At 34.2% G+C, this 12,612-nt stretch overlaps 1 protein-coding gene across 58 annotated transcripts in view; it reads left to right on the top strand.

The window, feature by feature from the left end:
* The window catches only part of lmo7b (LIM domain 7b), a 92,590-nt gene that overhangs the window by 67,287 nt on the left and 12,691 nt on the right, over positions 1-12,612 (top strand). For 19 of the 58 annotated variants that reach the window (NM_001443026.1, NM_001443025.1, NM_001443021.1 and 16 more), the window contains 7 exon segments: positions 226-387; positions 1,334-1,506; positions 5,941-6,004; positions 7,683-7,708; positions 7,835-7,942; positions 9,440-9,529; positions 10,973-11,181. In NM_001443026.1, the coding sequence (NP_001429955.1) occupies positions 226-387; positions 1,334-1,506; positions 5,941-6,004; positions 7,683-7,708; positions 7,835-7,942; positions 9,440-9,529; positions 10,973-11,181 (832 nt within the window). 58 annotated transcript variants of the gene reach the window in all.

Here is a 12,612-nt window from a genome sequence, read left to right as displayed (position 1 = left end):
AACTTTGAGCAGAGAGGGTTTGATGTGGGCTTTCCCACATGCCACATTTCTTTAGGTAATAAGCTTGTTTAAAAAGTTTTAGCTTGTGATCCTATTACTAACATATATCAGTGTTTCCCATACCATTAATTTTGGGGGGAGGGGGTGACCCTCCCTCATTATGACAGTGAAGATGATTGAAAGTGATCATCCTAAATAATCATTTCCCTTTATTCTGCATCATAGGCAGCCCAGCAGAGTTATATGGTCTGCTGATGGGTGATGAGATTGTGGCGCTGGGAGGACGCAGGGTGGATGAAATGAATTATGAGCAGTTCAAAAGCAGCATGGAAACAGCACAGCAAAATGGCACTTTATTGATGGACATCCGACGGCACGGCCAGAATGGTGAGGATCTGTAAGAGTGTATGAGCCACAGCATCATTTCAGTATAATTTAGTGCTTCTAACAAAGGAATTTGTACAAACACAAATCAAATGGCTCATTAAATCACATCTATGGTCTATTGTGGCACTTTTCATATGTGGAGTACAATATTGCATGCATGTACTCTGGAATTAAAAGACAAAGGATTTGTAGAAACGGCAGCAATTTGATGTTGGGTATTATTTTTTCTTGTCTGTCTTTGTCACTGTGGGAAGGTGGTCTATCTGTCTGTCAGTCACTGTCCTAGCTGTAAAAAAATACCTGTAAATTAAGAGTTTTTTCATATTTTGTGATTCATTTTTTTTTTTTTTTTTTAAGAGATTTGTTTACTCTTGAATTGCATTATGGGACCTTGATATTGTAAATTACAGTGTGGTACAAAAACTTGATATTAAACTGCCAGTATGTTTTTATTATTTTTTTATTTTTTATTTTTTTTTGTTATTTTATTAACTTAATCCTTTTTATCTATTATTAATTATACATTGTATTGTTTCAAACTACTAAAATGTCAATAAAAGTCGTTCAGTTATACTGCTGCATTCAATTTTGAGCATCAAAAGTAGACAAAGTGGAGATCAAGGTCATTAAATACAATTCATAACCATACAAAATGGAAAACAGTCAACGAATCACAAGATAAGAATACCTTAATTAACCGATATTTACAGTATGTATTAATATAGTTGTATAAAGACCTGCAGCTTCACGGGTTTTCACAATTGCACCAGTAATCTTTCTTCACCATCATTTAAATATAGGCACAGTTAATTTGCTTAATCACACATGATTTTTCACAAACAATGGTCAATTCTGGTTAAAATCCTGATGTACGTCACTGACAAGTTCACTCATTTGTGTCCTTGACGTTTCTGAATTGCTGATGTATGTTTTGGGTACTGGACAGACTGGGGCAGTGGCCAACCTTCCCTACCATACCAGAGCCATAAGATAATCAATTTGACAAGTGCCACTTCAACACTTATAGGGCGACCTGAGCACTTTGTCCCCATCAACACAAGCTCAAACTCTTCAGTGGAGACTGTGGGGAAGACACAGGTCAACGGACAGCCTGCCAATGTGAGTCAGCACAATGTAATCTGTCTAATCTAATGAATGTGGGAAATTAGTGAGTTTAACTGTATGTGTATGTCTTTCTGTGGTAATTTATATTCTAGCTTGTGCAGTGAATATTAAATGGTAGGCAGTAATTAAACCGGATTAATGATGCCTTTTGTATATAAATTAATTAATCAGAAGACTGCAACTTATCAATTGAAATTAGCAGTAAAGACATCATAATGTTACTAGAGGTTTTTATTTACAGCTATAAAAAAATCCTTAAAACTGTTTACATGTTAGCATGGAAAGTGGAAAAATGGGGATGCAAACTTGCATGCATGAACTAAAGGATTTTGAGAAATAATGTTGCAATAAACATTATAAAAATGTATCTTTGCCATGTTAATAAATTTAATTCTGAAATATACTACAATAGTGAAGTTATGTAAAGCTACAATAAAATTCAACAACCTACAACACTTGGTTAAATTGTGTTTTGTTCTAAATTTATTAGTGCTGTTAAATTTAAAATTAGTGCGTTAACGCATGCGATTAATTTGAAATAATGAACGCGTTGAAAAAAATTAACGCAGTTGCAGGGTTTTTTTTTTTTTTTTACTTCCTGTTGTGGTGGACGTGTGTTAATTAAATATGAATAAGATCAAGGAAGCACTTTTTGAAGGCAAGTTTCAGTTTAAAACAATTAATATCGCATCACCAGGAGTTTCATGCAATTTCGGGTGTTTCATTTTAAACTTTCGACTTCTGTTTTAATGTAATTTGATACCTCATGGCGAACGGAAAGAAAAACCTCAGTATTTCGTGACTCGGTGTTCTTTTGAGATAATCAATTCGCTGCTTACACGGTAGACTCTTAATAAGAATATTATCTTAATCATATTAAAATCTGAGAATTGCTGTCTTATGTAAATGTACTCAGAAAGTGTCTGGTGAAGTCGTGAGCTGTCAAAGACTCTGCCTTTCAGCATGAGCCCTCCAATGTTTCATTACATTTAACGTGTTTTCTTATTAAATGCAACGAAAGTGTATGCTTCAAGTTGTTTTGTCAGAATCCTTGTGAAATATAGACATACTTAAGAACGCTTAGTTTAAGCAAATTTGATAAACGCGATCATGCGTGTTCAATCTGAAGGGAGTCGCTCCAGCACGTTTGTGTGTTTGTCAGGCCCATTGAGGGGTGTCAGGGGTTGAGTGAGTGACCTATCGGAGTAGGGGCGTGTGCGCGCAATACGTACCTTAAGAGCGGTGGGGGTGAGTTGCGCACAACATACCTGAAGAGCTAGGAGGGATGCGGTGGAGAGTGCATTTGCGGCAACTGTTTGTATTTAATACTTTATTATTATTATTTTTTATTTTTATTTTATATTATTACTATAACTTTAAATAGTTTTTGTCTTGCGTTTATATTAATTTTACATTTGAATAGCAAAAATTACAAGTTTCAGTATTTTAAATGCGAATAATTGCAAAAAAAGTGTGATTAATTAGTTAATTTTTTTATCGATTTATAGCACTAATATATATATATATATATATATATATATATATATATATATATATATATATATATATATATATATATATATCACACTTGTGGCAGTGTGATGTGGCTGTATATCAGAAGTGGAGGCCAAGTAACTTAGGCCCTGTTTACACTGCCAGTTACATGTGACCTAATTCAGATTTTTTTTTTTTTTGCTCATATGTGAAACAGATCGCATTTGTTCTATGACTGTGTAAACAGGAAAAAAAAACGCATGCATTTGGATTTTCAGAGATCGGTTTCAGGCCTCCTTCATATGTGTAAATAAATCAGTTATAAATCAGATATGTGACAATACGACTGTCATGTAAACAGGCAGATCAGATTTGAGGCTTTCTGTTTTGTATGTCATTAAACTTGCGACCGACAATGTGGTGCTTCTCCGCGGTTTTAATTTAAAAGAAGTCAGTCGCCACAATTTGTTCCCACCAGACCTGAGATCTCTCTCATACCCACAAATTCCTCTGAATGATGGAGGACATCATATAGTATATAAACCATAGGCACAAGCTGCGATGAGGGCCCTTTCCCACCTCCACCGCCTCAAAATCATTTAAGTTGGGCGAACCTCGTGTTGTAACTTGCTTTTTGTCGCTATTAATACATGCACTGCGGGCAACACATAAAACAAATTTATTCTCTCCAACACCAGTGCGCATTCAGGCAAAGGCTACATCTTCAACTACACACACACTTCAGGGCCATACCATTACATAAACTGCGTGGGGGTAAATCTGGACTAAACCATTCACTGCTTATACTACACTTCGCATATTTCACAGAGCTAAAAACAAGACAATTTCTTCCATCGTGGCTAGTGTGGCACCCGTGCTAGAACCCGCCTTTATGCATGCACAGCATCGTAAATTCTATGGCAAGTATAAACACATGAATTGGATATGGGTCACAATTAAAAAAACGTGTAAAACAGGCAAAGATAATCAGATATAGGTAACAAATCATATATGGGCATCAAGACCTGACAGTGTAAACGGGGCCTTAAGGCTGATTTATACTTCTGCGTCAAACGCACGCGTATGCTACGGCGCAGCCTACGTGACGACGCATAGCCCCACGCTGTGGCCGTAGGCGTCGCTGACGTGGACCTCTCAAAAAATGTAACTACACATTGCAACCGCGTAGCGCAAGCTCTGTGATTGGTCGGCTTGTTAGCGCTGATTAGTCTGGGTGGGACCGAGAGCCACGCGAGCGGCATGAGCCTGATGGAGCGATTGTTTACAAGTGTGGAGTCCCGTGAAGGAGCTCTGGATGGAAAGTTTTATTTTGTGTTTACCTCATAGTTAAAGTTGTTGCACATCTGCATTTTATCATATGTGCAGCTGACATCAGAACAGCAGAAGCCATTACTAATTTGTCAACACCATTTTAGAGCTAGTATTTGGATGATTCTCTAGGGCAATATGTGAAATTCACAAAACAGGTGAATTTGCTGACATTTTAAGATTATTTGACTGAATGGCATGAAATGTCATCCGTCTAAAGATATTTCCCAGTATTTCTCCGTTGCAATCAGGAGATCACAATATCTAACCCTGAAAAAGGCAAAACAAAGCAAGCACTACAAGAAACACTACCAGTGTAAGAATGGCATTACAACACACAGCAGAGAGAAGTCGGCTTAGAAAGTCACTCACCAGTTCTATAATGGTTTGTTCAAGTTTCGTTTTAATTTTACGCTCAGAAAAACATTTTTTATTCCCCGGCCTATTATTTGGTCTCTTTTGTCATCATGTGGAAGAACAATGTAACGTCATTTTTTTGCTCGAGTGTGCTATGAAAACATATTTTCAAATGGGCATTATCAATAAACTGCACAGTTGCAATCTAAACAACTACATTCTCAACTAAAATAAGCCTCAAGTCCATTATGTTGTCCAACAGCAGCAATATTTGTCAAACTGTGTAGAGAGTTGTTTAGCCTTCTTGATGTCGCTATGGTGTTCACAAGGGTGAAGAGCAGGGGGCGTACTGGGGCCTACTATAAAGCTGTACTGGGGCCCTGATCATTGAAGAAATCTTTTGCATTAATATTAAATGAAATTCTATAGACAATACTAAAGAATACTAAAAGATGTTTTAAAATGATTTGCTGTCCTGAGACGTGACACATGGCAGAAAATAAGGCTTATTAAGTCTTACCTTCCTCACTCATCATCTCTCCTTTGTGCCTCTTGGTTCGGTTGCGCATAAAGAATAATGTCTTTATTCCGGGATTACCACTTTTAATAAATACCCTTGCATATAAAGTAAATCGCACTGGATGTTTTTATTGGGGCAGTAAAATTTTTTACCAGATGTTGTATTGGACATACAAGATTAACACACTTTTTTTTTACTCAACTTTTTACTCAAAGATGAAGACCCTACCCAATGTTTACACTGTAAAACCTCATGGACTCTAAAACACATTTTACTGGACTGCCCTGCTTTTAATGACTCCAGAAAGACTTTTTATGATGAGAACTCTCTTAAGGACATTTTTAACAAATAGACACCAGGAAAAGTTTTTGAATTTTTAACATGTATTAAGCAGAAAAATCCTATTTAAACTGTATATTCAATTATTATTTTTTTTTACTGTTGATTTTTTTTGTTAATTACTGAAATGCTTTTGCCATGAAAATAGCCTTAGTAGCTGACATGGCAATAAATAAATAAATAATGAATGAATGAATGAATGAATGAATGAATGAATGAATTGGGGCAGTAAATGGGGTCAAGAGGCTGTCTGAGCGCTGATATTACTGTAGTATCTCACGGCTATCAGTGTATATATAAACACATTTGAACAGTAGTGTACATTATTAATTTGTCCAGTTTAAGTTGTTGCTTGTTGATTTGATTTGATTTTTTTATTTTTATTTTAGGGAGTAGTGTCTAAAATGATGAATGGAAGCATCCAAGATAATGCAGCTGCTGTAAGAAACAAAGGTGGGTTTTTTAAGAGCTAAGTTAAACTTAAAATGTTTGAAGACATAGGAAATTACTCACATTCCTTCCCACTGTTCTTTCTCCACCTTTTGTAGACTATGAGCTCATAGCTTTAAAAAATCGTAGAAGAAAGTTAGAATTTTTCATGCAAAAAGGTAACTGCATTTACTCGGGCTCTAGCAATTTATTTGTACATGTCTAATTGAAAACTGCTGCTAATTCATTTAACTGTGCTGATTTGTGTGAAACACTCTTAATTGAGTGTATTGGTGGAGTCTGTTCTTCTGAATTTTAATAACTCTGTTCACTTAAAAACAAATGGGTTTCTGCATTCTAATGCCCTGATGACCCAAAGCTTTTAGTACATGCAGTACACATGCACCCTATGTTATGTTATGTTAAAGGGGCTATATGAAGAAATTTTCAGTTAACAGTCAGGTTTTTTTTTTCTTTTATTATTTCCAAGCTTTGAACTTTTCCATCAGTATATCAAGGATTAGAATCAAATTCAGTCCTTTGTACATAGTGCGTACAATACCAGTTTAGCTAGTGTTGCTAATAACAAGTTACAATTTTGTGTATAGCCCCTTAAATATGATTTTATAGGCTTTTTTTCTCTTTCTTAAATACTGTGTACCAAAAGCTTTTGTAAATCAACCTCTAGGTCGGAGCATGAACATCTGAAAATGTTTCAGTGGTTTCTGTCGCTTCCCGTTTTGTCATTCTTGAAGCTAAAGCTAATGCTCTGTCCTTCAGGTGGCACTGTAAGCTCCTGGGTCTATCTCTGTGGTAAATAAAGATGCTTTTTTATGCTGCTATGTTCTGAAATAATTGTGTGGACTGTGGTGTATAAAATTTTATTTTTATTTCAGTTTCCACAACTGAAATAAAAATATAATAAAGCGATTGTGACTTTTTTTTAATCCTGCAATTTTTTCAGAATTGCTTACAGTATGAACTCAAACCAAATATAGTCAAAATTATATGATAACACAAACCTGAATTGGCAGACATGAACCCACTATTATCACTCTACTCTGTTCTGATATTTGAGCTGTAATATCAATTTTGAGGGGAAAGAAAAGCTTTATAACAACTCTAATATTTAAAACAATAGTTATTGTAAGAAAGTTGTCAATTTTTTTTTGTTCCTCAGAATTAGACATTAATTAATTCTGAGACAAGATTTAGAAATTGGATCAATGCAAGTCAAATGCAAGAAATAATACAGTAAAAAAGTTACAAATACCTTTTTATTTTTATTTACTTTTGTTTTCTATGCTGTGATAGGTTCTGTGAGGGCTGGATTAAAACTAGGATACATTTTTGTAGAAGTAACTTTGAACCATTAGTTTTTCAATCAGAAGAGATTCCTCTACATTAATTAATCTCAGAGGATCCTAATTCCATTAGGTTTGCTCTGAGATTCTTTCATGTTTACTTCTGTCTTTTATTTTGTTTAAAACCTTCATACAGGCATGTACGTGTGAATTTTGCTGTGTGCTCAATTGACCGTGGTGGCTTTGGTTACAGTTTTGTCATATGAGCAGGTGGTGTGTGTCTGAATCAACTGATCAGCATGAATCAACAAAATATATGCTTGGGAAACTTATAGCTCTAAACTTTATGCACTCCTTTGTTTTAAATAAATGATTTTTGTCTTTATCTGTTTTATTAGGTGGCTCAGAGTCTGACATCTCTGATGTGAGTTACCACTGTCATTGACTTTTAGTTTTTTATGAATGTTAAATTCTGACAGTTTTTTTATTTATTAAACTTTATACATATTTTCTTTCAACCATTATTCGTTATTTTTGTCTGTGGTATTAGCTTCAGGTTCCCTCCATCAGCACCACTTCCTCCAGCTGGTCATGGGATCATGAGGAGGAGAGGCGGCGACAGGAGAAATGGCAGATGGAACAAGAGCGCCTCCTTCAGGTTCCTTCAATCACACAGTCTTTTTTTCTCATGAGTTATGAGAAGTTTGAATCTTCTGAAAGAACTGATTCTTTTGAATCTTTCATTTTTAGATAAGTTTTTATTTTTTTATTTATTTTTATTGGTATTTAATTATGTTTTGCATGATAAAAACAAATGACTTTTTTTTTATGCCAAAAAGCAATATTACTATTGTTCATACTATATTTTAAGGTGCAAATCACACTGTTAATAAGACATTAACTTTGACATTTGCCTTAATAAAGCAAAACATTTTTTTTTGCTTATTAATTGTTAAGGTAGTAGTTGGATTTGGGTATTGGGTAGGATTAGGAATGAATTATAAGATCATACAGAATATGTACTTTCATAAATACTAATTAACAGCCAATATCTTAATAATGGGCGGGTAATAAGCTACCAGTTAATAGTATGTAATACTGTTTGTACAAAAGTGGTTACATTTCTTATTCTGGAATGCACTAAATTGTGCAATATACCATAGAGTGTATACTGCGTGCTTATTACATCAAAGTAACAGAATAAAAATGAATCAGTCATAAAATGTAGTAAAGGTTCTTTTTGTTTCCATGCAATCCATAATATATATATATATATATATATATATATATATATATATATATATATATATATATATATATATATATATATATATATATATATATAATTTTTTTTTTTATAAATGTTTTATTTATTTGTAAGTTTAGTAATCTTGTTTAATTGCAGCCATAATAGTCCTAACTGTAAATCACATATAACTCTGTAGTGAATGTATATAACATTTTTGACCTAGATCAGCTAGATCATTGGTTAGATTCAAAGGCTCTGTGTATTTAAATTGATTATTCACAGAAATCCTCTAAGATTCCTCATCATTTACAGTACTCGCACTTCAGTGTTTTTAATCAAAAAACAAAATTTGTTAAAAACAAAGTAGTGTGTTCATCAAAAGAATGAAAGTGAATCAGATTTGGAACAAGTTAAGGGTGAGTAAATTATCAGTGAGTTGGTGAACTGATTCCTAATAAACCTACTGTATGTACACATTTAAGAACTGGTTACCAAACTGAGTAGCCCATCCTCTTTTGTGCTTATTTGCTACATGGTTCAGTTAAAAAGAACAAATTCAATGAAATGATTCCTTCATGACTTTACCATAAACGTATCCTAACTCCACGATTTTTATTTTGATGGTGACATTTATATTCCAGTTGCTTATGGGAGTAATTCAGTAAACAAGCATATATATGCAGTGTGATGAGATATGTGTGTATATATGCACACTTTAGACCTTTTACTGTAGCAACAACTTAATTCCATAAGCTCCACTATTTTTATTTTCATTACATTTCAGGTATCGTGGCATGTAGTAATAAATTACGTAAAGGCCAATATTTTGGCCTTTAAATGTCTGCAAAGATGAAAGAGAATAAACTAAAAATGTTTACCAGTGACCTTTGGTTGCATTTCTTCCAGGAAAAGTATCGACGTGATCAGGAAAAGCTAGAGGAGGAGTGGAGGAGAGCTCAGCAGGAAGTCTATGGAGAAGAGTACTGTGGTCTTGAGGTCAGTAGACTTTAATCTCTACTTACTGACCACGTTGTGTATTAATAATGTGATTATTTGAATGGAATCTCACAGCAATTCATAGCTATTTACTTTAGTGGCTAATTTGTTTTAATTTTTCATTCCTACATTTGTACAAATTGCTCATCTTTCAATTTAATGTAGGGTTAAAATATATTTAAATTAACCCCTTAATGTATATTACCTAACCTTTAATTAATCATAAAAATAATGTTTATTCATATCAATGAAATTGTATGAATCTTCCACTTTTCAGACAATATGTAAAATGGTTGTTTCCTCTTGAGAATGCCGTGGATCCTTTATGTCAATCTAATTTATGCTAATCAAAATGATCTGAAGTAAAATGTTATGTTAACTAACCTTTTCATCTAATTTACACAAATTTTAAGTTTTAAATATACCTTTTTCTGATGATTCATGATTTCTGTGCATGTTTATTTGGTTCCATGTTGAACATAGAAATATAATTCGCAGTGACGCTATATAATTTAAAGGGCACCTATTTTACCCGATTTCTTTAAGATGTAAGAAAAGCCTTTGGTGTCTCTAGAATGTGTCTGTAAAATTTCTGGTCAAAATACTTGATAAATAATCAGGTAATATGTTATAGCCTCCAGAATCTGCTAATTTTGGTGTCTGAATACTTTGTAGCTGTTTTTGTAGTCTGGTTCTGTTAGCTCACAAGTTTATTTTATGTATTTGTGGCGGAGTTTATTCAAGCCTTTCTGACATGATGAGTCTCACACAAATGACGTTTGCAGTACACACACGTGAGCGTTCAACTCGCACCATGTGGCCGTGGTGATTATAGCGGTTAAGAATTAGGCTACATAGCGATTTTACTCTCTTTATTACAAACATGTAATAAACACAATTTAAACTTATACAACATGTAAAAAAAAATCACAGAATTGGAACAAATATCTTAATCCCAGTTTATTTGAAAACCACACTTTTACTTCACATTGCAGTGGGCCTCAAAATCACTGGGATTTGGGTCCTATTTCAACGTCAGGAAATTTTAAAAAAGAGACTTGCTGGGTTTATATCACTCCAATATGATTGTGGACACACTATACCTACACACAGTTCTGTCCAAACAGCTTACAAACGTAGATTTTTATCATAGGTGCCCTTTAATGATGCACACTTTAGTCAAATAAATGCAAATAACATGCCTGCTCTTTAAATAGTCAAAAGTCAGTGGTTTCTATGGTTCTGAGCTTATGCATATTATGATTTCATGAGCTATGGTTTATCTGTAAAATTGCCTGAAACTGTAACCACATTGTAAGGGCAGCATGCTAATCTTTCTCATTTTTTCAACAGTGCTTTCATTTATCGTTATATTCTGCAACTGCTAACTACAGTATGAATGGTGAATGGTTAACTTTGTTGTTCATCTCCTGTTGCTATTAGGAGCAGAAAACCCTTGACGTGCTGTCCAATGGAAACCCTGCCCCTCATAATTCACCTCCCTTCTACAACCAGTCGAGTGCCACCTTTTCAGTGACGTTTAATGAGAATGTGGCAGCAGCACAGAACAGACAGGCCTGTGTGCAAACAGCAGCAGGACACCAGTCAATAAAAGCAGAAGACAAGTGTGATTCACCCACAAAGACTCTGTGGTAAGAAATAAGCCAAGCACAGTTGCAAAATATATTTGATGCATTGCTGAAAATATTGTAAATGCCTTTTTGGTTAAAAACTGTATCTTTTAACTGTTTTCAAATACAATACCTCAAATGACTATAATAATTTTAGTAGAGGCATTCAAAGGATTAACATTTGAGAACAGTGGCACCGTCTGCACATGTAATCTTAATAACATTAATAGTTGTGCCACTTAGAGATGCATGTTTGAAACATTTGGATCCACATTAATTATATGTATGATAAAAATAATACCACCTGTAAATATTGTAACTGCCTTATATTGTGCTTTTGTAGATCATGAAAACCATATACTGTATGACTTCACATACAGTAGTTAACAGTAGCTTATGACATTTGAATTTGACATTTAAGAAAGAATCAACAAAGAACTTTAGTGCAGGTACAAATGCAAATGCTATGTCTTTACACAAATGCAGTATACTCATGACTCATTGCAGAATTGCAAGCATTTTCCATTACTTTTTCTGGAGCTGGAAAGATATTCAACAAATGTATCATTTACAGTAAACTGAGGCCATCATTAATGTAATAATCAGTGATGTGTATAATACACAACAGGTTGTGAGTGCTAATCAGTTCAGCAAATCAAACTGGCATCAGTGCAACCTCCAATGAAATTTAGTCACATTAGTGTTTAATGGTTGCATTTTGCAACCCCTTTGAGTCAATCTGGCGTCCTGATTCAGTAAATAAATTAAATTAAGACATCACATAATTGTAGCAAGCAGAATATTCGGTATTAGACAGAACTCATTGTCTGTTTCATTTCCAGCTATAATGTTTTTGGTGAGTTTGTCAGTTTCAAATGAAGATTTAAGGGCTGTCCACTCATGTAAACCTATTGACGAATGACATTTGTTTTTAGAGCCACATTTGAAGAGTGCTGTTTCTAATTGGGCAAAATGTATAGTTGTTCTGTTGTTTCCTGTTTTTTATTAAGATTTTAACTATTAATCACAAACATATAGAAACAAACCAACAGACAATGCCCATTTTAACAATGCTAAAGAAATACAAATAAATTTTATATAAGATGTAAAGTTTATGATTATGTGTAGTTTAGACTATTGATATTAATGTTGTTTTTTTCTATAAATATTATGTTCAATTAACTATCCCTGAATCCCTAAATTGCTATAATACACTCACTGGCCACTTTATTAGGTACACCTTACTAGTACCGGCTTGGGACCCCCTTTTGCCTTCAGAACTGCCTTAATCCTTTGTAGCATAGATTCAACAAGGTACTGGAAAGATTCCTCAGAGATTTTGGTCCATGTTGACATGATAGCATCACACAGATTTGTCAGCTGCACATCCATGATGCGAATCTTCGAATCTGCCACATCCCAAAGGTGCTCTATTGGATTGAGAGCTGGTGA

This window comes from Danio rerio, chromosome 1 (assembly GCF_052040795.2).
Source record: "Danio rerio strain M-AB ecotype USA chromosome 1, GRCz13ab, whole genome shotgun sequence".
Taxonomy (NCBI): domain Eukaryota; kingdom Metazoa; phylum Chordata; class Actinopteri; order Cypriniformes; family Danionidae; genus Danio; species Danio rerio.
The sequence above is the reverse complement of the archived record's forward strand: the minus strand, read 5'-3'. Positions and strand labels throughout refer to the sequence as shown.